The sequence below is a fragment of the Simochromis diagramma genome, unplaced genomic scaffold (genome assembly GCF_900408965.1).
Source record: "Simochromis diagramma unplaced genomic scaffold, fSimDia1.1 OVJJ01000419.1, whole genome shotgun sequence".
Classification (NCBI taxonomy): Eukaryota; Metazoa; Chordata; class Actinopteri; order Cichliformes; family Cichlidae; genus Simochromis; species Simochromis diagramma.
Window position 1 is genome coordinate 4,955,181 of NW_024387244.1, and position 27,943 is coordinate 4,983,123.

At 39.7% G+C, this 27,943-nt stretch overlaps 1 protein-coding gene across 3 annotated transcripts; it reads right to left on the bottom strand.

Moving 5' to 3' along the window:
* Positions 1 to 233: 233 nt before the first annotated feature.
* On the bottom strand, positions 234 to 27,864 carry gatad2ab (GATA zinc finger domain containing 2Ab). Of its 3 annotated transcripts, none has more exons than XM_040052867.1 (11): positions 27,679 to 27,864; positions 10,511 to 10,819; positions 5,468 to 5,591; positions 5,086 to 5,217; positions 4,348 to 4,419; positions 3,431 to 3,547; positions 2,844 to 3,044; positions 2,425 to 2,674; positions 1,892 to 2,295; positions 1,540 to 1,762; positions 234 to 1,330 (listed from the first exon to the last, which is right to left on the bottom strand). In XM_040052867.1, the coding sequence occupies exons 2-11, from the start codon at positions 10,804 to 10,806 to the stop codon at positions 1,197 to 1,199; spliced, it is 1,953 nt and encodes a 650-aa protein (XP_039908801.1). In that variant the 5' UTR covers positions 10,807 to 10,819; positions 27,679 to 27,864; the 3' UTR covers positions 234 to 1,196. The 3 variants fall into 3 exon arrangements, with proteins under 3 accessions (XP_039908801.1, XP_039908803.1, XP_039908802.1); XM_040052869.1 differs by lacking the exon at positions 27,679 to 27,864 and adding an exon at positions 27,521 to 27,666; XM_040052868.1 differs by lacking the exon at positions 27,679 to 27,864 and adding an exon at positions 27,337 to 27,666.
* Positions 27,865 to 27,943: the final 79 nt, after the last annotated feature.

Below are 27,943 nucleotides of genomic sequence, written 5' to 3' on the forward strand. Positions count from 1 at the left end.
ATAGAAAAGGGGGGGGGGGAGATGCACCACAACCTATGACTAAAAGCAAAAATAATGTCAAAAATATGACATTCCTTACACCCCCTCAGTTTAGCATGAATTCATGTTTATATTCAGAGAGGGTTCAAATAAACTAGAAACCTTCTAGCAGAAGGGATTCCATTTGGGCTCCACTAGTTCTTTGGAAGGTTTATTTTACAATATTCATTAAGAATATGCCCCATGTTTTTCTTTTTTTTTAACGAGTCAGTGAAACCTTAATTTTTATTCTTTCTCTTGATCTTAGAAAAAACAAAGCATTTAAAAGTAGGCTGCAACATGGAACCCAGCAGATGTAAAACCACCTCAACAGTAACATTAGCCTTTAAATTCAGACCTCGACATGAGGCCACTTCCAAAGTATCAGGGAGCACAATATTCCAAACACAGTATATGACTTACAGAAGAAAAGACAAAATCCTAACATTCAGCCATACAAAATAATCCAACACACATCAACTTCTCTATTATACACGCTGTAGGTTTGAGAGAAGAGGCAGTCTGTGTGTAGATAGATTTTTTTTTTTCCTCCAGTTTTCTTTTTTTCTTTTTTTTTTTTTTTACTTTATTCATTTTTGCAAAGCTGAAGCAGTTCTTATTTTGTGGATGGTCCTCAAAGCTCAACAATTCCTGTAATGAGGTCTTCAGTTACGTTCAGTTTGGCCACCACAGCCTCAGTCTGACTGGTTCAGACTAGACAAGGGCAGGAAGTAAGACGAATCTCTTACGGTGGGTAATAGTATTTATTACTTTTCCTTGCCTAATCCAGAGGCAGAGGAACTTCCTCTTGGCGCAACTGGAAGGTTCAACCAATATACAGGGAAGGGGAGAGGCAACATCACTGAAGAAGTCTGTAAAATTGTACACACGTCATCCATATCCCTCTGAAAGGGTACCCATTTTATATTTAACATATTCCTTGTATCTTGAAGCTGTCACAGCACAACTCCAATGGGGGAAGGATTCAGAAAAGGAAGAAGGTAGCAGAAGTATATGGTGAAAGGTGTAAGGACACCTCTATCCAACAAGAAGAGGCCAATTCTGCACCGTTTTGGCCAGAGGCCAAATCCATAGAAAGAATTAGAGCAATAATGTGAATGGCTGTTATTGATGTTAAGGGAGCTAAATGTTATGGTGTCAAAGGGAGTGGGATTGCATTATTTCCATGCATTTGCTGCTTGGGAGATGGAGCGGGAGGGAATCATGTCCAGAAGATATTCTCGTTGACGCTCAACTGAAGCAGAGGTCTTATGAGCAGACAAGCTGGGGTTCACGTAGGCCATGGTCACACCTGTCAAGGCACAAATACATAAGCAAACACCTGAAAAGTACTATAATGAAATACGGAAATGAAAAGGTGATGCCAGAAGGACTGGCACTGAAGAAGAAAAAGTAACAGTATAACTAAACCTTACAACAGAGCGATTACTCCAAAGATGAGTAGAATGTAAGAACATTTGAAGTGCATTCTCTACATAACTGTGTCTCCGGTTTATATACCTGCATTGCCACCGGTCTGCTTCCTCCAGGCAGCCACGTTGCCCTGGTTACCACTGCCACCAGCACCAACCTTTGCCCCCTGCTGCAACGAGCGAGCTGCAGCATGCTTACCGGACCTACTACCCAGTGCAGCTGCTGTCACTGCATTCTGCAGCTGTGAGGAGGAGAAAGAGTGGGCCACACCACGAGCGTTAATTGCAGACTGGAGGTGTGACAGATGACCCTGTACAGACACACAAAGAGATCGGAGTTTTGGTGCAGCTGCACTACATTACATTAAACCAACATTGTGGCTGTGGAAAAACATTTAAACCACAAGCCTGGTCGTTCAACAATACAGTCAAATGCTTACCTGCTTAATGCTGGAGTGGTGAGTAGACACAGGTATGTGCTGCATGGCAGCCCTGACCTGCTTATACTGGTGGGAGACCAGCACCTCATTTTTGGACAGTGAGGAGGAGGACAAGGTGGATTTAGAGATTGAGGAAGCAGAGGAGGAAGAAGAGGCTGCCTGCTGGAGGATACGCTGTTCAATCTCTTGCTCCTGTTGGAGTGCTTTGACAAAGGCTGCCTTCAATCGACTGGTGTGCTCGGCCTTTAGGGCCTTTTTCTGATTGGACGACATGCATTGGTCACAGAGGATGGTCCCAGCCTTCTCCTTTCTCCAGCGAGAGGTAAAGTCAGTCTTACACTGGGCACAGGTGTATGGCTCTTTGGGAACGGAGCTGGCCATTGCTGCAGCTGGGCCAAGATTACCTACATGATGGATAACAGACCCATGGTAAACACAGAGGTTCTTTGGACAAGGTTTCATACTATAACATTCTGCAGGTAGATCTACTGCTGCTCTGTAACATCTCCAAACTAGTGCAAACATGTACCCACCTCTGCCATGCATCTCCAGAAGTTTTTGCACCACTTCCTCTAAGCCCAACAAATAAATGAATTCATTATTGGCTGCAGAAGGCAGGAAGTTGAAATCAGGGGCAGGAGGTTTTGGTGGAGGGATCTCGAGCAGCGTCTTCTCCAATTGCTTACGTAGTGCAAGTTTAGCAGCTGCTTGCCGGCTGGCTGGAGAGTCATTGACACTAGAGTTGGGAGAGACTGAAGAGCCCTTTAGGCTGGTTGGAGAGGCCTAGACACCAAAAAGAAGAAGAAGAAGAAAAAAAATCCTGTTACAAATGACTATGAAGTCACCATTTTCATATTTAGCAGACCTATGCAATGAAAAGGGTTCCAAAGTTAAATGCCATCTGATCTACAATTTCTCCATATTCAAATGCAATGACCATGTATTGCCTTACCTGAGGGATGTTGACCATGACATTACTGTTGGCCACATTAGCCACCCGAATGAGTCCCTGCTGAATGATCCTCTGGCCCTGGACCTGGACATTGGGCACAGAAGCCCTCGGAGCCAGCAAGAGTGGAGGGGGCCCTGAGCCGCTATGCTGCTGCTGTTGCTGACGTAGACTGGCTATCTGCTGGGGAGTCACTGCAATAGGCTGATAGCCACCAACGGACACACAGAAACAGACATTAGAGAGGACAACATCCACGAAATCATGGAGAGATGCGAGAAGGAAAAATAAAATATATTATTAATCTATTATCTATATACTATCGATCTATATTCATTCTATATATCTATTCTAGAGCTATTAATAATATATCGATAAGATCTAATATCTATAGCTCTATTATAATCTATTATATTATCTATCTATCTATTATCTATTATCTATCTATCTATTATTAATTCATATAATATAATATATATATATATATCTATAATACTATCATCTATAAACCTATCACCAAGACCTTAAAGTTAGTTGATAGAAGAATAAATAAAAAAAATTAAGGTTCTATATACTTCCAAAACACTAACCTGGGCTCCTCTGACCAGGGGGGGCATGACACTCTGAGAGTTGTGTTTGGACGGGATGTGTTGGCCACCCCGCACCAAGGGAGGGGGAATCACTGTGCCTGAGCTGCGACCCGTCACCTGTAAAGTAAAAACAAATTGATCAAAACTGAATGGCCTTCCTCCACACAAGTAGTAAACTGTCTGCCGTGTGTGTTATGTCTTATCACTGCTATAATATTCTGTAGTTTTACATGCAATTAAACAATAGCAAGACAAAGTTTGTCAACTAACAACTCTGGTCTGATCATCTATATTACAATAACAGCCAAATACAATGTGAATAAACAAACAGCACATGAACTGTCGTACAGAGTAGGTGAACTCTTAAATTTAGTAATTCAAAGAGCTAGATTATGCCGCACCACAACTTGTGTGCTTTCTTGTCTTGATATGTCATCCAACCTCTCCAAACCACACCTCTGCCCAAAGAACGCAGTCCCAAGAGTGTTTTATAATGAACTTAAAACATGTCTCAGCAGTTACGTTCTTTCATATTTGCATGCTGTGGTCTTGGTGGAATAATAGCACAATGACTACCAAGACCTGAACTTTCAACAACTGTAGAAAGTTTGTCTCATTGTGAATAGATGGATGCCCAAGTCGTGAAAAAACATTTTGAGCCTCAGATTCATGTATCTCACCAACTGGCTGGACTGTAAGTCAACACTCAGTGAGTTTGATGACAATGAAAAGAAAACTTGCTTGTAATTCCTTTTTATTCAAACTGTGTTTGTCAAACTGTGAGTTAGTTTATGACAAGACCACATAATTAGAGCAGTCAATGCAGAATTTCTGGTTTTTCCAAGTGGTTCACAAACAACTAGTGCAACTGTAGACTATACAGCAATACAAGTTCGGACGAATAAGTGAGTAGCTACCTGAAGGGATCCTTTGCTTGATGTGATACTACCTCTCACCAAAGGGGGAGGAGTAGCCACAGAGCCAGTAGCCTGAACATTAAGGAAACAGCATTACAAAACATAATATTTTAGTACAAACATTACATCATATGTAAAACAGACATTTATAGCCCTTCTTCACTAGTACCTAACTCAGGTCACCTTGGCATGACTCAGTTTTTAGGGTTTTCCATTAGGTGGTAGTACCTGGTACTCTTTTAGTACCTACTCAGGCAGGGTTCCAAGTGATCGGAGGCCATCCGAAAATGTGATGTCAACAGACTGCATGCCATCGATTGGCTAGTCAGTGGTGTCACGCAATTACTGATGAGTGTCTCCCTTCACAAAAATCAAAACCACCCTTTTCTAAACCTGGTATCGAGGTAAATGGCAACACAAAAAAAAAAAAAAAAACAAAAAAACCAAACAGTGTGGTCCCCAACAAAAAGCCATTCACTGAGCAGCCATATACCATAGCCTCGATGTCCTTTTTTGTGGAGGACCTCACAGGACTTTCAGCCGCACTGTTATAACAACCATATGCTCATTAGGTGGTAGATCATTGTAAAGGAAAATGACCGAAACACAGTCGTGTAGGTACTAGTGGAAAAGGGCTATCAGAAGAATGGGACTTGTCTGATAAGAATTACTTGTACCTACTGGCTCATACAAAAATAACACAGATAAAACTACAAAAAATGTTAAAGGTCTTGTTACCTTCTGTACTGTGCTCTCCTTTTGGATTTGGCTCTGTCGTAGTTTCTTCAGCAACACTAGTTTGGCCTCTTGGAGTCTTAGTTCCTCCTTGAGCTGTTTGATGATGCGCTCCCTTTCCTCAGGTGAACTCTTCTATAAAATGCCATAGAAGATAATAATGAGAAATCAATTATAAGGCTGGGACTTTCCACAACAGATTAATTGGGCCAACTCAACACATTAGATGACTGAAATAAAAGCACATAGAATGTGTCAACAAAAATTGCTGCATCTGTTTAAGTGATACATTTTTCTATCGTTTCTCGGACAAAGTTGGAAAATGGAGTTTCAAATCAGTAAACAGAAAGGAATCGTTACCGATGTATAAATTATTTTTTCCTACCATAAGTTTATCTGTGTCAGTCTTTGAGAAGCAGTGGCCATTCATGAGAGGACTGGATGGCTCATTGTCCGATAACACAATCACATCATCTGGCGAGGGCGGCTGTCGCTCTTTCTTAATGTCACTGAGGAGAGAAATATTGAAAGATCATTTAATAAGAGACCGCTTTGTATTATACTTTAATACACTTTAGTGTTAAAAAAAAAAAAACTGCAGTTACAATGTAGTTTTGTCTTTCACCCAGTAGATGGTAGTATTCAATTATAAGTTTACCTTCCTTGTTGTAGTGTGAATGTGTGCTAGGACACACAAGAAGGAAAGAAGCAAGAGATCAATAATGGAGTAATGGCGGCAGGGGAAGAAAGCAACAACCCATTATCTCTGAAGAAAGGTAAAATCGACAGTCCTGAACGCTCCCGTCCAACAGCAAGATTGCACCCAAACAACACAAAGGCCAAATTAAATGCATTTATTTTTTTGTTTTTAAATTGAAGAAAAGGCTGAAGACTTTTGATGAAATGTTAAGTAGCTTTTCCTGAGCACCAGGGAGAACAAAGGCGACTAGCGGAAAGCTTCATTTGCATGAGTCTGCAGAAGGGTGGAGATAAGAAGTTGGGGGTTGTTGTAATTTAACAGCTCATGGACCATGGCAGAAGAATAAATCTGCCTCTGTCACGGTGGGGAGCCTGTCAGGTACTAAAAGACTCAGTGGTAAGGAGAACTAAGGGAGGATGGGCTGTGATATGACACTATGTGAGGGGTAGTGGTTAGTGCCATACTGTGGAGTTATGCATGTACACATGCAGTGTAGTTATGTAATTGTTCAATTGCTGTCAAGCTGGAGGCTTCAGGGCTTCAAGCGCAGACCCAGTTTGCCACTCAGACAAGGCCTCACCCCTCCCCTACCTCTGTGGCGAGGCCTGTGGCCTAGCCAGATCGGCACAGCCTGGGCCTCAGCTCTCCCCTCCCTCCCAGCTGCCGACATCAGAGTCACAAGCTGAGCAGAGCGGCGGTCTGCTGGAGACACTGGAGAGGGTGACAGTGAGGGGGAGGGGAATATACATGGCCAGGAGCCAACCTATTGTGTACACTCTCTCTTACTCTGTTACTTCTTCACACACCCCTCCCCCATCCTTACTTACTTCTTCATCTTTTATACTCCAACTCACTGACTCAGACCTTCACATTTTTCTCTTCCTTTTGTTCACTTCTGTCTCCAGACACGTTTCTGTGCCATCTACTCCTCCTTCACAGCGGCTGCCCTGACAACAACCCTCAGCAGATATTGCACGATCAGTTCAATAAGGCAAGCAATAACCATGTTGTTTATGGGACAATCATTTCCTTAGACTAAGCAATCACAACACAAATCCCAACAAACACTTGGTGTCATTAAAAAAAAAAAAAAGGGGAAAAAAGAAAATTCAGCTACTGCCGAGAACACGAACCCTCCTAAAAAGAGTACTTTCCTGACAGGATTCATTAAAATCTGGTTTGAAAAAAACAACAAAAAAACATGAGATAACCTGCGAGTTTTAGAAAATGCTATTCCAAGAAAGATTACCCTCTCTAAGCACAGCCAAGGGTTTTCTCCCCATAGGTTTACTTGTGTTTTTATACAACATGTTTAAAAACAGCACAACACATAACTAGGCACTAGAGGAGAGGTGGGAGCTTCATCCTCTCAAACAAAAGCTTAATGGCAACCCAGCTCCTTGACTGACTTAGTCGCTCTGCCAAATGACACAGAGCACCAACCACTGCAAGCTAGTAACTATTGAGAACAGCTTACACAAGCATCACAACACACACACCAACTTGGTTATGTAATGTCCAGGGTTTCTGCAATGCTCGGCTTCCCCAATCGTAGATTCACACTGAACCTACTGTAGGACTGCTGAATCAGTCATGAGGTGCAGTGGAATTCTCATTCAGAACGCAATGCAATACTGCCAAGTGCCATCTCTGACTACGCACGACTCTCGTAAGGTAACGAAATTCCATGGCTAATTACAATAGCAAATAGAACAACGTGCGCAAATATTGGCATATAGTTATAATGTACACGAAGCATTAACATGCAAGAAAACTACTTGAGTAATGCCTCACCTTAGGGCAGAGGTCGACAACCTGCCCTTGCGAGGCATGGGTTAGAATTAAGAGTTAACTGTGAAAATTTATATGAATTAATTTATCCCCTCCCAATTACTGCCATCCACCCATCACTCACATGTGCTGCTCTTTTTTTCTCCGATTTGGAAGGAGATGCTAAAATGCCTCTTTTGATGTCGAAGGCTGCCGATGACTGCTTTAGGGACAAACTTGTGAAACTGCAAAGTTGAACACACCAAGCAAAAACTTGGTCGAAAGGTCTGCAAAAGCTATAAGGCTATAAAGTAAAGTTATACAAATTCTGGTTACTGTCGAAGCCTGCTTCTGTATTAAAAAAATACTAAAAAATGAAAAAAAAAAACAAAACAAAACAAAAAAAACACCCCAACCAAGACTAGTTGGTATGGTATGAAAATGACAACAAAAAAAAAAAAAAAATGCTATAAAAGCACCCTAAAGATCTGGATGTTCATCAATGGGGGAGGAGGAAGAAAAAAAAACAAAAAAAAAAACAAACCACAAAACCCAAGCTTCCCCCCAAAACAGAAGTCTCTATGAGCTGCTAAAATTTGGCTTCACATGTCCTTGCTAAGTAAAACACTGAATAAGAATGGTGTTAATGGAAGGACGGCGCAAAGGAAGTCTGTGCTCTCCAAAAATACTATATTGTTGTACGTCTCAAGTTAACTTCAAAAGGCAAGGGCATGGCACCAGCAACTTGTTCTGACTATTAAAAATGTGAAAGGATCAAAGGTTGAGGCTGAACTGCTACTTCTGGGCCTGGATGCCCTTCAGTTCTTTAGGGAACAATGAATTCAACTGAATCAAGAAAGTTTAGCGTATTTCAGGGGAGCACTTAATGATGTGAAGCTTAAGAAAGGAGCTGGATGATGGTCATGATAAGAAAACCAGTGTTTTTGAACTGTCCAAGTTAAGAGTTCCAACACCGACCTAAAGACTACACTAGGTTGTGGATGTGGTCAGCTGACAGATGCCCTGAACAAGTGGTGCTGAAGGAGCTTGAAAAATGTATGTGTAGGCAGTTCATTATAGTGTATCATGTGAATGAGTCTGCAAAATCACCCCCCCCCAAAAAAAAAAACACACAAAAAAACCAAAAACAAATATTGGACAGCACAGACATCCAACTGGGGCCTTGCAGTCCCTCTCAGTTTATCTAATTTATGCTGCTCAAACCCCAGCAAGTAATCACACACTTGCAAATGTGGAAACTGCAACACCGTCTTAACTGAGATGTTGCACTATGGCATAAAAATGGGTTGTTGATACATTTGACATTTGTTTATGAACTGAAATAGTGTTTTGTAGTAGCAGGAACAATACAAAGTTCTCATTGTTGTGTAAGACTCCTGAGCATCTACTGATAACATCTCAGAAGCTCACTAAATTTAAGAGCTCCCTTGATTTTTCCAGCCTGCACTGTGAATGATGACTCAGTGTTTTCAATAAAGATTATTTTTTTCAAAGTCTAGTCAAGTTTTGTTTCTCAATAGTTGTGACGTAGATGAGGATCAGACCATATTTTATGAGTAATCGATTCAGAAATCCTGGTCATTTCAAAGGGTTCATAATTTTTTTCTTCCAACTGAATACGTGCACACTTCCAAGATGTCCAGCTCAGTTCAGTTACTATATTTTTCTCTGGCGAAGAAAGATGTGGTTTGCATTCCATTTCAGTAATAGTTTTACAAAGCTTGCCAAGACACACCAAGTCCTCTATATAGTACAACAATAAAATCATCGTTGTGCGGCGAGTATGCACAAACGCATGCTGAGAGTTAAACGGGGGCCAAAGGTGACGCCTGTGTGTCGTTATGATGCACCACAGACAGAGCCAACAAACTTTCAGCATAATCACAACCCTGTTCCACTTTAACTGCCATCAGATCAGTGTGTGTATTTATCTCTCTACCAAACACGCATCACATGACATCAGGCATTTCTCCGAGTAGTCATGTGACACACCCACTACCCCTCCTGGCCCCTCCTTCCTCCAACTGCTCCTTCCAACGTGGAAACCATGGCAACGGCCAGTTAGAACCAGTTTGTGACACATAGCCTTCATTTTGTGTGAAGTGTGAGGCAGAGTTCAGGTGCTGCTGTGGGAGAAAATGGAGCCCAGGCCTCAGGAGCCTCAAAGTTTTCAAAATGGGGGCAGGCTGCCGACAACCACACAGCGACTTCCTGTATGACTCCTGTCAGACCACTTGCTGGTGCAAAGAAACGTGAAACTCCAATCGACACGTCTCAGCACAAAACCTTGCGTTGTGCATGAACGCATGAACTTCAGGGCCTACAATACATAAATAACTCTTGAGAAGTTTTCAAACAATCTTGCACACAAAAATGTGGATGAGTACTCCAACTCAACTGTCCTTTTAACCCATTTGATGATTGAGTAATAGTTAAACATAATCAAATGGAAACAGAAAGAATTTTGCATTTTGATGATTAGGGTCTATTTTATGAAAGTGCAAATACGTGAAAATTGTTTTCTTTGGAGACAGCTGGCTGACTATGCAAAACTCAAGACCCAGTGTACACGCAAGTCATAAACACTTACCGATACCAGTGGGCGATAATTATTGAGTCAAATCAGTTTTGCGCTGACTAAAATGTTCAGCGTTAACGTAATAAAGTTAAAAAAACATTAAAATTTAACTGTCATTACAGATTAGTTCATTTTCAGTTTAGAAAGATGAATATAAATCACACCTGTTATGAGTTAAATTGAAGCTAAACATCTGTATTGCTCCATTTTAAATACTTCACTTTTTAAATCACAAACTAATGTCTGCAACAGCACAATGTGAACTAAACAGGAGTACATTCCCTGTAGCCAACAAACTCTGAGCCCCTACATTAGCACTGTTAATATTACTTCTTTTCTGATCTTTTTACTTTTCTCACCTTTTGGATGTGCTCATGTCAACAGGCTCATCTCCAGTTTGCACCTCCACCTTAATGGTCGCTTTCACTTCACCAGCCTTCAGGATGCTAGCTGCTACCTTAGCAGCCTGCTCACTCTTGAGCTTGACACTCTCTGTTCCAGATCCCACAAGGGCCAGAGGGGTCCCAGCTGCATCGCTCTTCTCCAGTTTAACACGTTTACTGTCCATGTCCCCCAGGGACCCAGCAAGAGCTGCATGGTCCCTCTCTAGAGCCCGCTTCTGGCTGCGTGTTTGACGCACTGCGTCCTCTGACATGGCTGCTCTCACCCTGGAGAGAAAGACATAAAGGAAAATGTTACAAAATAAAGTTAGCTATATTTAAGGAAAAAAAAAAAAGATTTGGTTGTGGAAAAAAAATGTTGTCATCAAACAGATTAAGGTGCACTCTTACTGTAAGGCTAAGGTTCACAGATTTGGGGGCAAGCCCCAGCAGACTGGTGAGGAATATTAAGCAAATCTAAGCTGAATAATTGTGGGTTTTTAAACAAAATTATTTTGCCATTGAAACAAACAAATTTGCCAATGCTACTGTGCACAGTTGACTTAAATCCAACATGATCTTGCCCCAATGCTGTATGGGGCCTGGATGTTTTTTTTCCCCTCATGCAAGAAAATGTTTGAGAACGACTAAACGTCATCTGTGGAGGTTCTCAGTCATCTAAGTCATAGTAGTTTAAAGTGCTTCAGTTGAGGGCAGCTGTGAGGAAAGCTTTTAAAAAAAAATAAAAAATAAATAAAAAGGCAAAATGTCTTCAAAAACCTAAAAGTTTAGTTGCCTTCGACTCGAGCACTCCATTCAACCTCTATTCTAGGGTATTTTCTATAGTTCAGCATTACTACGAGAATTAGAGAAACTGGTTTCTCCACACTATTTTAAAGTAAATATTTTGTATGATTTGCCAATAGCACATAACACACTGTATCAGCAAGGCTGCTTAATCCTACTACATACATTTTTGACTCAAGCCTTCTTGTGGGCCACCTTCATAATTTTCCTAATAATCCACAAAACAAAGTAATATTTTATTCCTGTTTTAATCTCTATTCCCAGAGACCAGTGAATAAGATGCACTTGAGCACTCTATCAAGTGGGGGCTGATTGTTCAAATGTGCTAATTCAAATCTGATTTTGGAATCTGAGACAAAGAAATGGTGGTATGCATCTCAAAGTAAACTACTGGTCAACATCTCAAGATACCTAAGCTGGGCAAAACTAGATAGCAGTCTGTGTGTCAACTTGTCAACAGTGCTGACATATATGGTCTTGGAAGCACCCTTTGTCTTAAAGCAAAAGAATGAGAGAAGAGTGGGGGAGGTAGTTTAATCGAATAATCTAACATGAACTCAAATTAACAGTCAGGGTAGGATGCCAATCAAGTTTAATCAAGTTACATTTGTTTGAAGATTTTAAGCAATAAATCACATTTTATTCCACTCACTCCTATACCATGAAATATAAGCAAGAAATATGTCAATATAAGTTGTAGAAGTATGCTATAAAAGAATACACCTTTAAATGGATTTTTTAGTCTATAAAATGTAGAGTTTAAAATGATAACAATGTAATAGTAATATCTAATACAGGCATCTCCTTTCCTACTGCCAGTGACCCAGATGCTGACCTTAATCTCATTCAGTACAGTTGCAGCAGACGATAAGAGACCCACTTAGGTTTCTGAGAAAAAGCCATTACACAGCAGAAAAATAATACCAACACTGTGCAACGCTGACACCAACCACACCAATGTAGGCCACATATTCATTAAGCACTTTGTGCTTATAAACATTTTCTCTCATGTATCCAAAGTTTCAAATATGACAGACTGAACTGTCCTCAGACCAAAATCATGAAAATGCCTATTGCATATCCAATGACACGCTTAGACTAACCACTAACTGTATCCCAGGATTGTTTGAAAGACAAAAAATGTTAGAATTTATAAACCAGACTAAAACTCGTTTATGCTTGACAAGAGATGAAGGTTTAATCTCAAGACAAGACAGTAGAATAAAGCAAGGGAGATGGTTGGCTATAAGCACATCCTGCACAGGAAACAAGGCAGTAGACGAGGAGAAGAAAATGCTTGAGCCGCAATGCTTTGGGGCTCATCAGCTGATGATGAGCTAATGAGCAAACATGGTTCACTTATGTGTCAGTTAAGAAGAAAAAAAACTAAATAGTTAAAATTTAGTACCTTAATGTCTTAAGCCAACAGAGAAGGAGGAAAAGAATTGACCTGTCATTGCAAAATGATATTATTCAAACAACTACTGAAAAAGCAGTACTTAAAATTAAATATCTTTTGATTTGTCCCAGTGAACACCCATGGTCATCTGCTGTCACTGTATGTTACACAATCAGAGCATACGTCACCTACATTCCATTGTTTAGTCTGGATCTAAATGCTCTCTTATCAAACTAGGGCTAATGGGATCTGTGGTTATTTTAGAACTGGTACTCAATCCCTTTTAACGTTCAGAACTATTTATACTGGTTCTACATTTTTAAGGTATAAACAGTTAGGCTGTCCAGTTCTTTGGGTTCTTTAACCATGCTGGCTCACTCACAGGATGATCACACCCCAAATTAATTCTCACACATTTATTGAATCACATTTGTTTATTAAGTTACTATGCATTATACTAACACTCAGCATAAAAGTTAACTGGGTGCATTTATATTTAACCACAGGGCATCTTATTTGTTAGTCACACATGTCTGCGACATGTCATAATTTGTATTGTAACAAAGTCTTGTGTCTCCATGTAAACTCAGATATTAACTTGTTCCCAGCTTATGAGATGTGCACTGTGCTATGTTTGTTGATAAACACTGATATTCCAATGACAGGAAAAACCTATAAACTTATAATATAATATCTGATTGCTTAGCTGATATTTGACCAATAAATGAGAATCTTATCATTTAATGGTTGTCTTATCTGCTGAAAGAATTTGGTTGTTGTCCTCTACCCATATTGGACCATTTAATAACAAAACCACATGATGTTTTTTAAGTTACAACTGAATCGCTATGTACAGTAGGACTGTGCCACATATCATCTGTGACAATGCCAGTGTAATTTTTTTTTTTTAAATTTTAAAAACACAAAAAAGGTCATATCGCAATATCACTGCTATAGCATGCACTCGCCATGCACTCCCTAGCGCACACAATGACAAGACAAGCCTGGGCATGTCTAAGGGAGCCACAAGAGTAAAGTCTGAGTGTCAGCCTCCTAAAACAATTAACAACTTAAGTAAAGGACAACTTCAACAACCTTTGCGAAATACGCAAGAAAACTGCTCCTGCTAAAGGTGAAAACAGCAAATTTGTTTTGCCATCAAATACAAATGGGCTAGAAAAGAGGAGATGTTGGCAGCTGGCAATGTTCAACCCAAATGTAAACAAACAACTCTACCACGCGTTGCTGGAGCACTCACTAGCTACACTCCATATAACAGGAAGAGCTAACGGTGAATGGAAATTACCGACATGGTTATGTGGTGGAAAAGCAGCACTTTACGCAAATGACTAAAACACTTGATCCAAGATACAAAATCCCAGTGAGAAAATACTTTTCCGTTTATGTGAGAATATAGTGGAACTAAAGTGTTCAACAGTTATTTTGTGCTTTTCCTTAAAATTTAGAGGGAATACACTACTTTGGGTCACTACTATTGCACTCTATGACCCTTTTCCATTAGTACCTACTCGTATCGACTCGCCACGGTTTTCAAGTGGGTCATAGTACCTGGCACTAAAATAGTACCTGCTTGACTGGGGTTCCAAAGCGATCTGAGCAGGTACTAAAATGTGACGTCCTCCATGCCACCGACTGGCTGATGCAGTCATCAGAGGGTTTCGTTCACGAAAATCAAAACTGACATTTTTGAAACCCAGCAACAAGGGAAATGGCTACAAAAAACAATGCTGTGGTCTCAGAGTATGACAAAAAGCCGCAGACTGAGCTGTGGGTATATTATCGCTTCGATGTCCACCTTTGTAGCATTCGTGTCGCATACCAGTTACGTCAAAGAACACGCGACCACGCTGCTTTAATGAAGACCACGCAAATTGGGTGGTACTCAACTGTAATGGAAAATCAGTCGATCAGAGGCGAGTAATGGCTGCTGCTACTGGGACCTTCCAGTAGATTCACACTTCAAATTAACAAGCGATTTATCAATGACAGCAGCGCAAGGATGGAAAATGCACTTCATGGTGCCTGCAAGCATCAATGCCCACCCGATATCATCAGAAATGTAAACACATTTTCTTGAAATACTTGTGATATAATTACGACAGTATATCACATTCCCCCAATGTACATTATTTGTAACACAGTAGCGCCTTATTTTATTTATCTGGGGCATTACTTCGACACAACTTCACTTGCATGACTGATCTTTTTTTGTTTTAGTTAAATCTCTGCGACCTGACGCATCACTCTAATGAGGCAAATAGACCCAAGCTACACGAGCAAAATGCCGCATGCTGCCTACCAGAGCCACTCACCCTAGATATGGAGGTTTAGGGTTTGTTTTTTTTCTTGTGATTTTTTGAACTGTTATCTGTATTACTTAAGTAATATCACATTATATTGCATAGATATTCTTCCTAACCATGCCATTGCTTGTAATTCACTAATAATATTTTTTTTTTTTTTTTCCCTACTACATGCTACATTGTTAGGACAAAAGGAAAAATAAAGTAACAAAGAGGAATTCCACAAAAAACACTATAATGTATACAAACATCTCTTTATGAATATTCTAGCTGTAAAACATAACACTTAAAGAACTGCACTGTGAGGTGGAAATATGAAACTGCTTTTCAGCAATTTCTACAAAACACTTTTCCCCAAGACTGCAGTTTGTTCCAACAATTCATCTCTGTAAATTTGGCTCAAATTTAATTTTAAGACAAAGGCATCCCTGACTCTTTGCAAGACGTTGAGCTGAGATGTTAGCAAAAAGTACGCCAAAAAAATATTAAAAACAAAATAAAAATACATACAGTGCAGTTAAAAATTCAGGTTTGTTTGCATACGTCTGCACTCTCCTCTGGTACGCAGCAAGGACAGATGTGCCCTGCCGTACCACCACAGGACACAAAGGCCATTTATCTGCCAGAGATGACAGCTTGCGTGTGGGTGTATACATACCACACACACTGCTTCAGAAATCACAGTTTAAGCAGTAAGGATGTGAAAATGGTAGTTGCACCTTGCTCGCACTTTAACAGTGGTGGTGAACCGTGTAACATAGAAAATGACTATATTCCTTTGGGACAGTGCAGTCACATCTCAACATCACTAAGATGGATGTGTCTCCTTGTTTCCCAACTAGAGACACATGGCTACCTTTGTCCCAGAAGACATGGACAGCATCATGAATCGAATAGTTAATGTAATGATGCATTCATTCTTGTGCATTCTATTACTGATATTGTCATATGACACCTATATATATGACGTAAAACTTTAAACCAGTATTATCTGCCAAAACGGTATTGCAAAGTCTTCGTCTGAGCTCCGATTACAGAAATTTTAAATGGTAACCAATTATGCTCTTAGGTTAGTAAAATATTTGCTGCCAAAGAAGAACACATTCACCCAACAAGATTAAAAACAGTGCACTTTGTTAAGAATGCACTATCCACATGTCTTAGCCACAGACCATAAATAAAGGATGTACAACACCCATTTACTTGTAGCCTACAAGTCTTGATATTCAGACATTCACCATGGTTGGTTGCCAGTTAGACCTAACTGCCAACTACAAAGTAACACATATGTGGGCATGGCTAGACCACAGGGGGTCCATTTCATATTTCAAACATTAAGATCTAAAAAAACAAAACAACGCCCCCCCCCCAAAAAAAACCAAAAACAACAACACATTTTTAAGAAATTACAGGCCAAATACAATTGACAATTACTTAACTACTCATTTAATATGGATATTGACCCAGCACTTTACAATTAATGCATTCATGCTGGTGTAAACAACATCATGAGGATTCATCTCTTTTATATTAAAGGGCACTACCAACAACAAAAACCGAAATGACAAGAAAATGAGGAAGGGGTTAGATGAGCACCAGCTAGTGATTAGTTATCTGTGTCTGTTTTTCTCAGGAGACTGTAGAGGATGAGTGGATGCATGTCTCTCTCATTTCCCCAGAATAATAAGGCCTGAGGGCAAAGTAGATTTTGGACTGAAACAAAAACAACGCAAGTGAGTGAGACCGGATATCTCTGATTCTCACACAATTTGAATTATAAAACAAATTAAAATCTTTGTGCCAAAGCGTTTGCTTCTCAAATGCCACCAAAAGGGCTTGAGTAAATCAATACATTTAATACATGCACAATTCTGCACAAGTGCCGTGTAGGCTAACAATAAACCTGCTATCTGGGCATGTAGTGCGGAGGGATAAAATACAGTTGCGTAAAAGCAATGGAAATCTTGTGACCTGGACTGACACATCACGTTTTATTCTCAGTCGGAGCTTCTATTGTGCCCAGCAGTTCACAGGGACAGATCAATGGCAAAGACTCATGCCCTCAGGTAGCATGCTAGCCTCTCATCTCCAGCACTGTAATGATCTCTCCCACTGGGAATGGACTCAGCCAAGCAACACATTAACAGCCATTTAAAAAAAAAAAAACTGGAGCTTTTCAATTGTGTCCTTAGGGTTCAGTACAAGGGGAAACAACAATTATACTCTCCAATAAAAGCAATACGACTATAGATTATTACTGTGCAATAAAAGCCAATCAGTAACTGTTTCATATGTAGCTAATGAGCCCTGGCCTTTGCAATATTAAACTTAAACTGCCAGTTACCATACTGTGAGATATGACCAAGTGATGATCTTAAATTAAAGCAATTACTTACTAAATGCCATCATAAAAACTTTATTTTAAAAAAAAATTAACGAAGTAAACATTTTCAAAAATGGCACCTCCCTTTTCCTTTAGGATCTATATAATCTTTGGAATGATAATAATAATAATAACAACAATAACAATAATAACAAAAGATGAGGCTACCTATGCTAATCTGTGCACCAGGCTAGGAGTGGGGGCAGGGACCCAGCTGAGGTGGTGCCATGGTTGGGGGAGGGAGAAGGGTGCAGACCGCGTGTGGTTAGCTGAGCCATAATCTCACTGTACCCAAGTGAAAAATACTCTTCCTTGTCTTCTCTCTCTCTCTCTCTCTCTCTCACACACACACGTACACTCTTCGTCCTTCCCTCTACCCTTCCCTTTCTCACTCACACACACACACACTCTCCTCAGTTCTTCTGTTATAGGCTCGCCAGCCCGTAAGTGTGTGTATGCCCCTACTGGTTGTGTCCTGAACGCCAAGGGTTAAGCCCCTGCCATTTTAACGCCACTGACAGATCAGACCATTAGGGTGTTACCTAACAAAATGGAAGCCTTTAACCCTGAATCTGCCAGACTGCTTCTGAGTGAGTGTGTGTGTTGCTGTGTGTCTGTGTGTGTATGCGCAAGTGAGAACCAGAGCCACACAGAGCCCTGTGTGTCTCCACCTGGATTCTCCCTCAGCAACATGACGACAAGGACAACAACGGTAAGTCCAGGTAAAGGAAAACAGACTTCTGTACATGATCTCTCTCACACACAGACACAGAATGGCTGTTTGTATAAGGAAGACACACTTTTTCATGTATTCGCATCAAGACCGCTAAGAAATAAGAAGTGCACATATTCTCACTGCCCACATCTCATCTGGATTTTGATAAGAAAACAGACAGAATGTGCAATTAAATAAAAATAAATAAAGAGCAATCATTTCACACAATTAACAGAAAATGATATGCAGAGCCTCAAGCAACAACAACATCGAAATCATGAACGTCTAAGAAACACTAACATCTCAGTGAATGCTTAAGCAGTCTTCTCAAACTCCTAATCACAAAATTACTGGATACATTTTCAACCATTAATGTTTACTTTCTATAATAAAAAGGAATCACTAAATGTTTTCAAAACTCCTAGACAGGGATAATCTCCAATTTCAGCCAAATTGCTTCCAAATGGTTACTCCATAATCCTGTAAAACCAGAAGCACATACCCACATACAGAAGGAGGGCCAGGACACACGCAGACTGCTATCAGATTACATTTCTCAGAAATGAATGGTAGCAGGAAGTGCCCAGAGTACAGGGGGGAAAGAGCTTAAAGGGTGCTCAAAAAATAAATAAATAAAAAATACAGTGTCCCAAAATCTACAACCTGAGTGCAACATCTGTGCACAATGTTGAAGAACACAACCAGGTAAATTACATTTGGGTTTTAGAGTAGCTATACTTCTGAGTTAGAAAAGCAAATCATCAGGTTTCATAAGATCTTGATTAGGTGGGGTTCAAACAACAGGAAACCACAGAAAATAAAACATTTTGAAGTATAGCTGAGAAATCAAAATGTCAGTAGGCACATTCAGGCTGCACTTCAGACATGAAAGAAAACTCATCTGAAGCAAAGATTTGCACAGGCATAGCGCACGGCAGTTACAGATTTGGTTATGTGAATGACTAGAACAGCATCAAAGAAGAAAAACTGAAGTCTTACACAAAACACAATCACCACACTAACCTTCTCATTCATATGTCATGCATGGAGGAAAACTATTGTTAATTAGTCTTTGGAATGAAAGAGTAATTAATGGAAATGAAAATGCTATATGAATGGGTATGATAGCTGATGTGCCAGAACTTGTTAGCCCTGTTGATTGAATGATATAAATAAAAGGAGAAGTGCAAAAACAAGAATATGGCACCCATATCCTGCCTCTTTATCCTGATATTCCAGAGTAACTTGTTTAGTACACGGGAATCTAAAACTAAACCAGTACAACAAGGATTTTCCACCTTTGGAAGAACAACCATCATCCTAGGGCTGTGCGATATGACCAAAATCTCATATCCCGATATAAGATATCCATCATCCCGATAACGATATAAATCACAAAAATTTAACATTTTCTGTAAATTCTGTGAATCTTGGGCAGCTCGACGTTTCCAGTTGGCCGTAGTGTACCTGGAGTCAAGTGTTTTAACCGATGCATGAAACGATACATTTTTAGACATAAGTTGTAACGGCCGCCGTTTTCTTTGTGAGTATTTATTACACGGCGTGCTGCGGGGAAAAGCCTGTTCTAATGTTTGAGTCCAAGGTTTATTTTTTAGCACCTGACAGGCCTTTTTTGCTTCTCATCCGTAAATACTCTGCATACTCTTTCACGTGATTCAGTTTATTTTGAAAAGTCTCAACAGGATCTTGAGCTTTATTGTGAAAGGTTTATGTAGAAAATAAACAAGCGGACAGGCGATGGTTTTACCATCGTTGTTGCTAACGACAATGCATAAAAACAGGCGCCTGTCCGTCTGTAGTGTGGTTTCTCTTATTAGATATAAGAGAAAGACCATCAAAACAATGAAAAAATATTGCCATAAACAGTTTATTTTACGACACCACGAAACAAACGATAGCGTAAAATGAAACGATAGACGTTTTTATATCGTCATCCGATATATATCGTTATATCAAACAGCCCTACATCATCCAGCATCTAATTGATGGTGAAGTTTTAATTGAAGAAAAAAAAAAAAAAAGGATATAAACCACATTCACACATGAACTCCCAATTTCTTTAGAAGAATCACTCCATGACACTGAAGTCTCAAAGTAGCACACAACAACAGATTGTCCACTTTACACTTGTTCTCAATACTGGAAATAGATGAGGGTAGTGCAAGGGCAAAGGGTGACCACTTGCAAGTTGTGAATTCAACCAGTCCATTTCCTGGATTATTCTCACATCACCATGAATTAGGGCTGTTCGATATAACGATAGATATCGGATGACGATATAAAAACGTCTATCGTTTCATTTTACGCTATCGTTTGTTTCGTGGTGTCGCAAAATAAACTGTTTACGGCAATATTTTTTCATTGTTTTGATGATCACTGTAGTGGCTATATTAATTTCTTAAAGTTCTCTCTTTCTCTTATATTTTATGTAACCACACTACGGACGGACAAGCGCCTGTTTTTATGCGTTTTGGTTAGCAACAACGACGGTAACAGCATCGCGAGCCTGCTTGTTTATGTTCCACATAAACCGTTCACAATAAAGCTCAAGATCCTGTTGAGACTTTTCAAAATAAACTGAATCACGTGAAAGAGCAGATTATTTACGGGTGAGAATTAAAAAAAGAGCCGCCAGGTGCTAAAAAATAAACCTTAGACTCAAACGGTAGAACAAGCTTTTCCCCGCAGCACGCCATGTAATAAATACTCAAAGAAAACGGCGGCCGTTACAACTTATGTCTAAAAATGTATCGTTTCATGCATCGGTTAAAACACTCGACTCCAGCTACATGACGCGCAGCTGGAAACACTTCCCACAAGACGAGCTGCCCGAGATTCACAGAATTTACAGAAAATGTTACATTTTTGTGATTTATATCGTTATCGGACGATAGAATTCTTATATCGAGATATGAGATTTTGGTCATATCGCACAGCCCTACCATGAATTTGTGTAGTTGGACTTTAAACTGTCTTTAATTTGCCATCTCGTACAATGTCCAGTCCGGCTGCATAAGACACTTGTGTTCACCTATGTACTTCTTTGGTAATCAGGAAATGTTCAGAATTACAGAGCATGTGTGAAAACAGCTCTCAAGACATTCAGTCAGTTTATGTGTAGCTCTGTAATGGTCAATGGTCACTAACTAGTTGTCATTCTGCAAAATATGTTTCCCCCCCCCGCCGATATCATTCGGTTAGCATACGTCTTTGACCCTGCTTACAGTGTGTGTGCGTGTCTACACCTAGAGGTGGAAAAAGGATTCAAATTCAAAATCTTTCCCGAGTTGACCCTTTCAAAATTACAGCATCAACACACCCAGAATCCACAATAGGTGTGGCGTTAAGCATGTCTGTTCGACTTTTTAAACCACACCCACTATCTCGTCACTCTTTAGTTGGCCCCATATATTTGGTCAGATTCTTCTTTACTTGTGCTATGACAAGTCTGTTTACAGGTGGGAGGAATATCATTAAAGTACTAAATGACAGGAGGCGCGGGCGTTCAAATGTAGCTGTGCAATATCATGTTGCAGTTAGGATATACTGCATACAGTTTGCATTTAAAACAGCTCACATAAGTGCAAGTAATATGGGTAAGTGCCCTTTTAAACTGAAGGTAAACCTATCATTATCCTTTATATAATCATTATATTTTTTTAACCTACATACAAATACTCATAACTAAAGTGTGCCATTTTAAGCCATACTCCACCAAAAGTGTTATCCCGAAGTATCAAACACCTGACTTCTATGAAAGACCTCCATACTAAAATTTCACTCTGGTGCCACTCCTTTATGTGACACCAAAAAAAAAAAAAAAAAAAAAAAAAAAAACCGCGACAAAGATGTTAAAGCATGTGATTAACAGTTTCAAATGGCTTTTGAATACACAGATACGACTTGCAGGGTACAAGGGTTAATCTCCTGTTTGACTGTGTTCAATTTTGACAATGTTTTCTCACTTTTAGATTAGTTGACTAAGTTGATTATTTTTCCCTTTCATTTATTGATCAGTAAGCATGTCCAAAGCAGTATACATAGTTGGAATAGACACTTTTTGGTTAATATCTTCTTTCATGCATCTCTCATGTCTTGCCTGCCTTATTAGCTGCGTGAAGCACTTTCAGAGGTGCTAGGAGCAAAGTATGACTTGACAGTATGTTTAAGCACATTGTTTTTTTAAAAAAAAAAAAGAAAGAAAAAAAAAAAGAAAAAAAAAAAAAAAGAAAGCCTTCTGATGTTAGCTGGCAGCATTAGGTAGGGATCCAGGAATATTTCTCCCAAAACACATACCTATACTGGCCTTTGTGGACTGATATAGGATTATCTGCAAATAACATGACATTTAACCGATGTTAGTGGCATATGTTTCTGTTGCGTCACATCAATTTTATGCTGCCTGAATGTTCAAAGAGTGTGATAAGGATGTAAAAGAATGAAGTAGGAATGACACTGAGCTTCTGGGAAGATAACTTAATTTTTATGTAATGTGATGCGGGATAAGACAATGTGTGGACCATCACACAGTACTCTGACACAAATTCAAACATTTGAGAACCACTTTTACAATCATTTACCTGGTGTTACACTGTAAATTCCATCTGGTTCTTCATCCTGTTCCCTTTACAAACCCTATCCACAGATGGGACTTTACAAATATGATCCATATCTACTAGAGAAACCTGACTCTGCAAATCATAATTTGGGTAAGTGGCCACGCTGTTCAAACTTCCACAGCCAATGTTATTAACCTTTGTTTTGATTACTTTTATGCCAGGCAGATAGTGCACTAATGAAATGACATGTACATAGAATTCACAATTCAGCCATGTGGCAGGAAGGCAGCCAGAACCGTTTGTCCCCTCTTGGACTCATGCCTTGATACAACATGTATCCAAGTTGCCGGCTGGTCTGCTTGATGCACTAAGAGTTTGAGAACTGTCACTTTAACCCTGCCCCCATAATAGAACCAGCTGTAAGAGCAAGCCTGAGAAGAAAAAGAAAGTGTATTTCATAAACTGCCTTCCTTATAATGGAAGCGGTACCCGTTTTAGGCAACATAGTGTTCATGTGGACAATCAAAGAGAAGTATTATTTCCATTAGCATTGTTGAAATGTTACTAGATACTCTAAGTAAAAATACCAAATGCATCTTAAAGTCTTGAGAATATGATTGGTTGTAGAAGAAAAAAGTATTACCTAACCTTAAATTAACTTAGGATGTTTAGCTGTGGATGTGGCCAGTCAGACAGCATGCATGTGCTACATGTAGGCAGCATCCAGTGTCTGGGAACCCCCCCCCCCCATTAAACGCATATTACTGTAAGTGTTGCATGAATTCAAAGTAAGGAAATGTGGTTGAAGCACACAGCAACACTGAAGAGGAGCAAAACTGGACGCTCTCACTCAATACCACATGGCCATGCAGTAAATAGTTATTTTTAGAGATGTTAAGTAGAGATAGGAATATACTGAAAGCCACAATACATATCAAAACCTATTATGGAAACTGAAATGTTACATTTTAGTTTCTCACTCATCTCAAGGTTCTTTCTTCATCATGTAGTATAAAGTTTAAAGTGGAATTAAAAAGTCAAATGGGTTAGTTTCATTAAACACAGTGCCAAACTTATCAGTCAACAAACTGTACTTTAAACTGTTTGAGTGATCTCATTGCAAGAACATATGCATGATGGAGTCCAACAGGGTAAACAAGAAATCGTTCAGTTCAAACAGTGCAGGATTCCTCTACAGAGGCCGAAGAATTTCTTAAGGCCTTTGGGTGGGAAACCCTGGCTGATATGTTGATGCCTGTTCTCCAACATCTAGCACAACTACCAGAAAGACAATTTCTTAGAAGAGCTTAAAAATATTCAGATTTATGGAGAAAAAAAAAAAAAACACTTTAGAAAAACAATGCAAAATTAATCTTATTGTGGCAAGCAAGAAAAGGATGCAAGACTGTCAAGAATTGAAAGCAAGATGGCAAAGGGAACTACTCCTACACCACAGGACGTGAATTTTCACTATTTGACATCTTTAACTCACTTGTGAGTAGATTACCTCTGATGACATCACTGAGACAAAAAACATAAAACAACACTTCCTGATCTTTCATTCACACAATGCTTGACAGCAGATAGGCGACTGATTCTACCGAGACTTGATAGTTTCACCAGCACTTCCTGTTAGCCGTCTCAAAATGTCTGGCCTCAAACTAAACCTGACTCACAGCTGCGATAAACTGTTACACTGGGTGATTGAGATACTATTAACAATCCTCTAAAGCTATTGACTAAGCCCATTTAAAAAAACAAAAGAATCTGTGTTCATCAAATCATATATTCTTTCATATACAATTTTTTGTTTTGTGTTTTCATTTAAAAAAAAAAAAAAAAAAAAAAAAAAAGCAGCTCTCATCTGAGACATTTCATGCCTTGAATTACCTCAGATGTAGAGCCACACCTTTGCCTCTCTCACTACGTAGAGATTTACGACATGCAAACTAGTACCTGCCTCTGACCTCAGCTGCACTCACGTTCTCTTGCAAGGTGAAGGGAGAGACAGCAATGGTCCACACTCTGGGTGTGTAGTTGAGCAGAAGAGCAAAAAAACAATGCTTAATTTATAAAACAGGAAGCACATGAAGAGCATGCTAATCAGGCATGCCAGGAGAGGGAAAAAGTCACACAGCACATTTGTTTAAAAAAAAGGAAAGAAATTTCCACAAAAACAAGACTGCATCAGACAGTGAACAAGTGCTAGCCAATAAGAAACTAAATTAAAGGGCCATCAAAATCAAAGCATTTAGATTAAACTTGTTAACTTTAAACTGCATGCAGATGTACATGTTTCAGTATTTAATTTCCTCACCTCTCATACCTTTTGAATGGGATGCTGTCATCTACTGCCAAATTAAAGTGTGGATCTGTTATTTTGCTTTTGTGGCATTCAAGAATTGAGAAAAGTTATGCATTTATAGCACCAGTGAAATCAAATCGATCAAATCGCATTTATGTTCTCTCCTCCACTCTGCAATGCATCTTTGTGTAACAGTTAAACAGACACATGGAGCAGAATGAAAGGAAACATGGAAATGTTGAAACAGATAGCACAGCAGAAAAGCAAATTACAGTACAGCGCTAATAATGTTGTTTTGGTATCAATTTGGGCATCAAGAATCGTGTAATCCTACTGGTGTTGGTACCAACTAGTACATTTCTGGTATAGTGACATCTCTTGTTTTAAGGTGAAAATGTTCAGTTGTTGCACCAGTTGTTTGTTTATCTGATCACTGGTATTATAAAAATATATATATATATATATATAAATAAATAATCATCATTATATACAGTTAAAGACTTTTAATCTTAAACACCTCAGTCAGATATGGAAAGTGGGAAGAATTCAGACATACAACCCTGAAAAGATGTATTGCTTAAAGTCACTAGAACAAAGACTAAGGATGAGGACTAAGAATATCTTTAATTTCTGTAACTTACTGTCTATTGTCATCATTAAAAAGGCTGCAATACCTTTTAATGTTTTCGTGATTACCATAAATTCACAATAGAATGTTAAGGACGGTCAAATAAAATCAAGACACTTCATTTGGAACCATTAAAAAGATCATAACCACAGGCAAAAACTGTATTCTGATGCTTTACTTTCATGCTAAATAACTCACAGATTCACAAGTGGGAAAAAAAAACTGTTACAATAAGATTAAGTTCCAGACACCAGCAAACTCCAAGGCTAACTCTAACCACAATAAACTTAACAATGACAAAGACAAGCAAGGCACCCTGGAGCCTTGAAAATGGCAAAAGCAAAAATATATTTATGGTTGGTGGAAAATAGACATGTATCTTAAAATGGCTCAATCCCTGTGTGGCAGAATATGAGAGGATCTCGAGTCATGCCTGTCTAGTTACATCATGGGCCTTGGCCATCATAAAAGATCCCCCCCCCCCACGCAAAAAAAAAAAATCACTAGCCAAGAGTGCCAACTGTTTGCTTGCAGTAACAGTAGGCTACTTGCACAACAAAGGTGGGGATAAATGCCCACTGCTGTTCAGCTTAGGAGACACACCTCAAAGTCAAGTGAAACAAAACTAACTTACCCACTGGAATAACATGACCCACAGTTCCCAGATTGCTGAGGATAAGGCCCCCCTTTAAGCATAAAGAAGTCTCCGACACCAAGACCAGGCAGCGTGACTGCGAGGCTTGATAATTAAGAAGCGTCTCACAATTATCCTCAAATGATTAAAATAGCAGGCACGCCTTTAAACGCCTGACTTCAACGGGAAATGAACGGTACAGCAGCTGGAGAGTGTGCCCTTAACCTGACTGTAAGACGTTTCATGTCATACATTAAGTGGTATGATTTTTATCTGACTTACACAAACATTCCTATTCCGGTTTAAAAGAAGAAAAGTAGGCGTTTAAGTTTACCACGGTTTGGTGTGGGTGTTTGATACCAAGCTGTCGTGGACACACCAACCCGACGGAGGCATTACCGTCCACCATTACGCCTCCATAAAAAGGGTTTTCACGGTTGAGCTAATCTGACAAAGTTCTTAGATCAATGGCTCATAAAGCCATACCCATGCCCATCTGCGTTTAAAAAGGCACAGCAGGTTTAACCTTATCCGGTGGCAATACTGGTTATGATGTTCATAAACTTCAGTGACTCAACTTTGCCCAAAAGAAAAGCTGCCCATTTTCAACTAACCCATCAAACAACAACAAGCTATCGCATGCTAACGTTAACTTGGCTTGCCAACAACAACCTGTCCATCTGTCCGGCTACTAAACCAGCGGCTAACTATCACGAGCTAACAGCCCATTGTGATTATCATCAGTTTCAAAAATTAGAGGAAATAAGCTCAACCCTGCAGCCCTTGCTCCTTTGAATATTGTGGCAAAAGTGTGATTTTTGTAGCACCGATGTCTGTGCAAATAGCGATACACGACAGACAATGAAACCGACCTCGTCTCAAGTGAGCAGCTAGTGTTACAAGGCTAGCTAAGGGAGCTAAGTTAGCCTGCTAACGCCATCTCCCCGGCCACTAGTCTGATGGCAGACAGTCGCTAAATTTATTCACAAACAATCGAGCGTTAATTACATACAGAAAATGACAGTTTTACCTCAGCGTTCTGCAGCTTCAACCTAGGTGAATAAACACACTCCCTTACATTATTTACTAATATCAGTGCATCCATGTACAAGTTTTGCTGGGAAGTTTGGTTAATATTTTTGTACTTTCGAAGCTGGTGCACTCAGTACGTAAGTGTGTGTGTATGTGTAGCTGAGCGACACACATACTATTACCTTGCACGTTAGCTGAGATCAAGCTACGCTAGCTAGCTCAACTTAGGTTAGCTGAGCTAACACCGAAAGAGAAACTTCCGTCGTCGTCATGTTTTAATTGAAAATTAAAAACCCTAAATTACGTTACATACTAATGAAATAACGCTGCGCGAACTTACAGAGTCTAGGAGGATCTTGGCTGAATTCCCCCCGTAATTTTAAGTTATCTGTTGCGACTGTTTAGCTGGCTTCAGTGTAAAAATCCCGGGGATCCCCTCTCCTCTGTCCGCTGCCACTCCGGCTGCCAGATAATGTAATGAGCCACCACACAGGCGGCGTCATGCTGCGTTCATACACACCTCGGAAATGCTAAGAGCTCAGAGAGAAAGGAAATGATGCGTTTGAACACACTCCACTGACGTACAGCAAAAGAGGTGAAAGTAA

Bases quoted from the DNA above. Each gene is read 5' to 3' on its own strand.
- gatad2ab (XM_040052867.1), bottom strand. From the start codon at position 10,806: ATGTCAGAGGACGCAGTGCGTCAAACACGCAGCCAGAAGCGGGCTCTA. The intron at 5,592-10,510 runs GTGAGAAAAGTA...TTCTCTCCTCAG, and splicing joins GACATGAGCACATCCAAAAG to TGACATTAAGAAAGAGCGAC. The intron at 1,331-1,539 runs GTATATAAACCG...GTGCCTTGACAG, and splicing joins GCAGACCGGTGGCAATGCAG to GTGTGACCATGGCCTACGTG.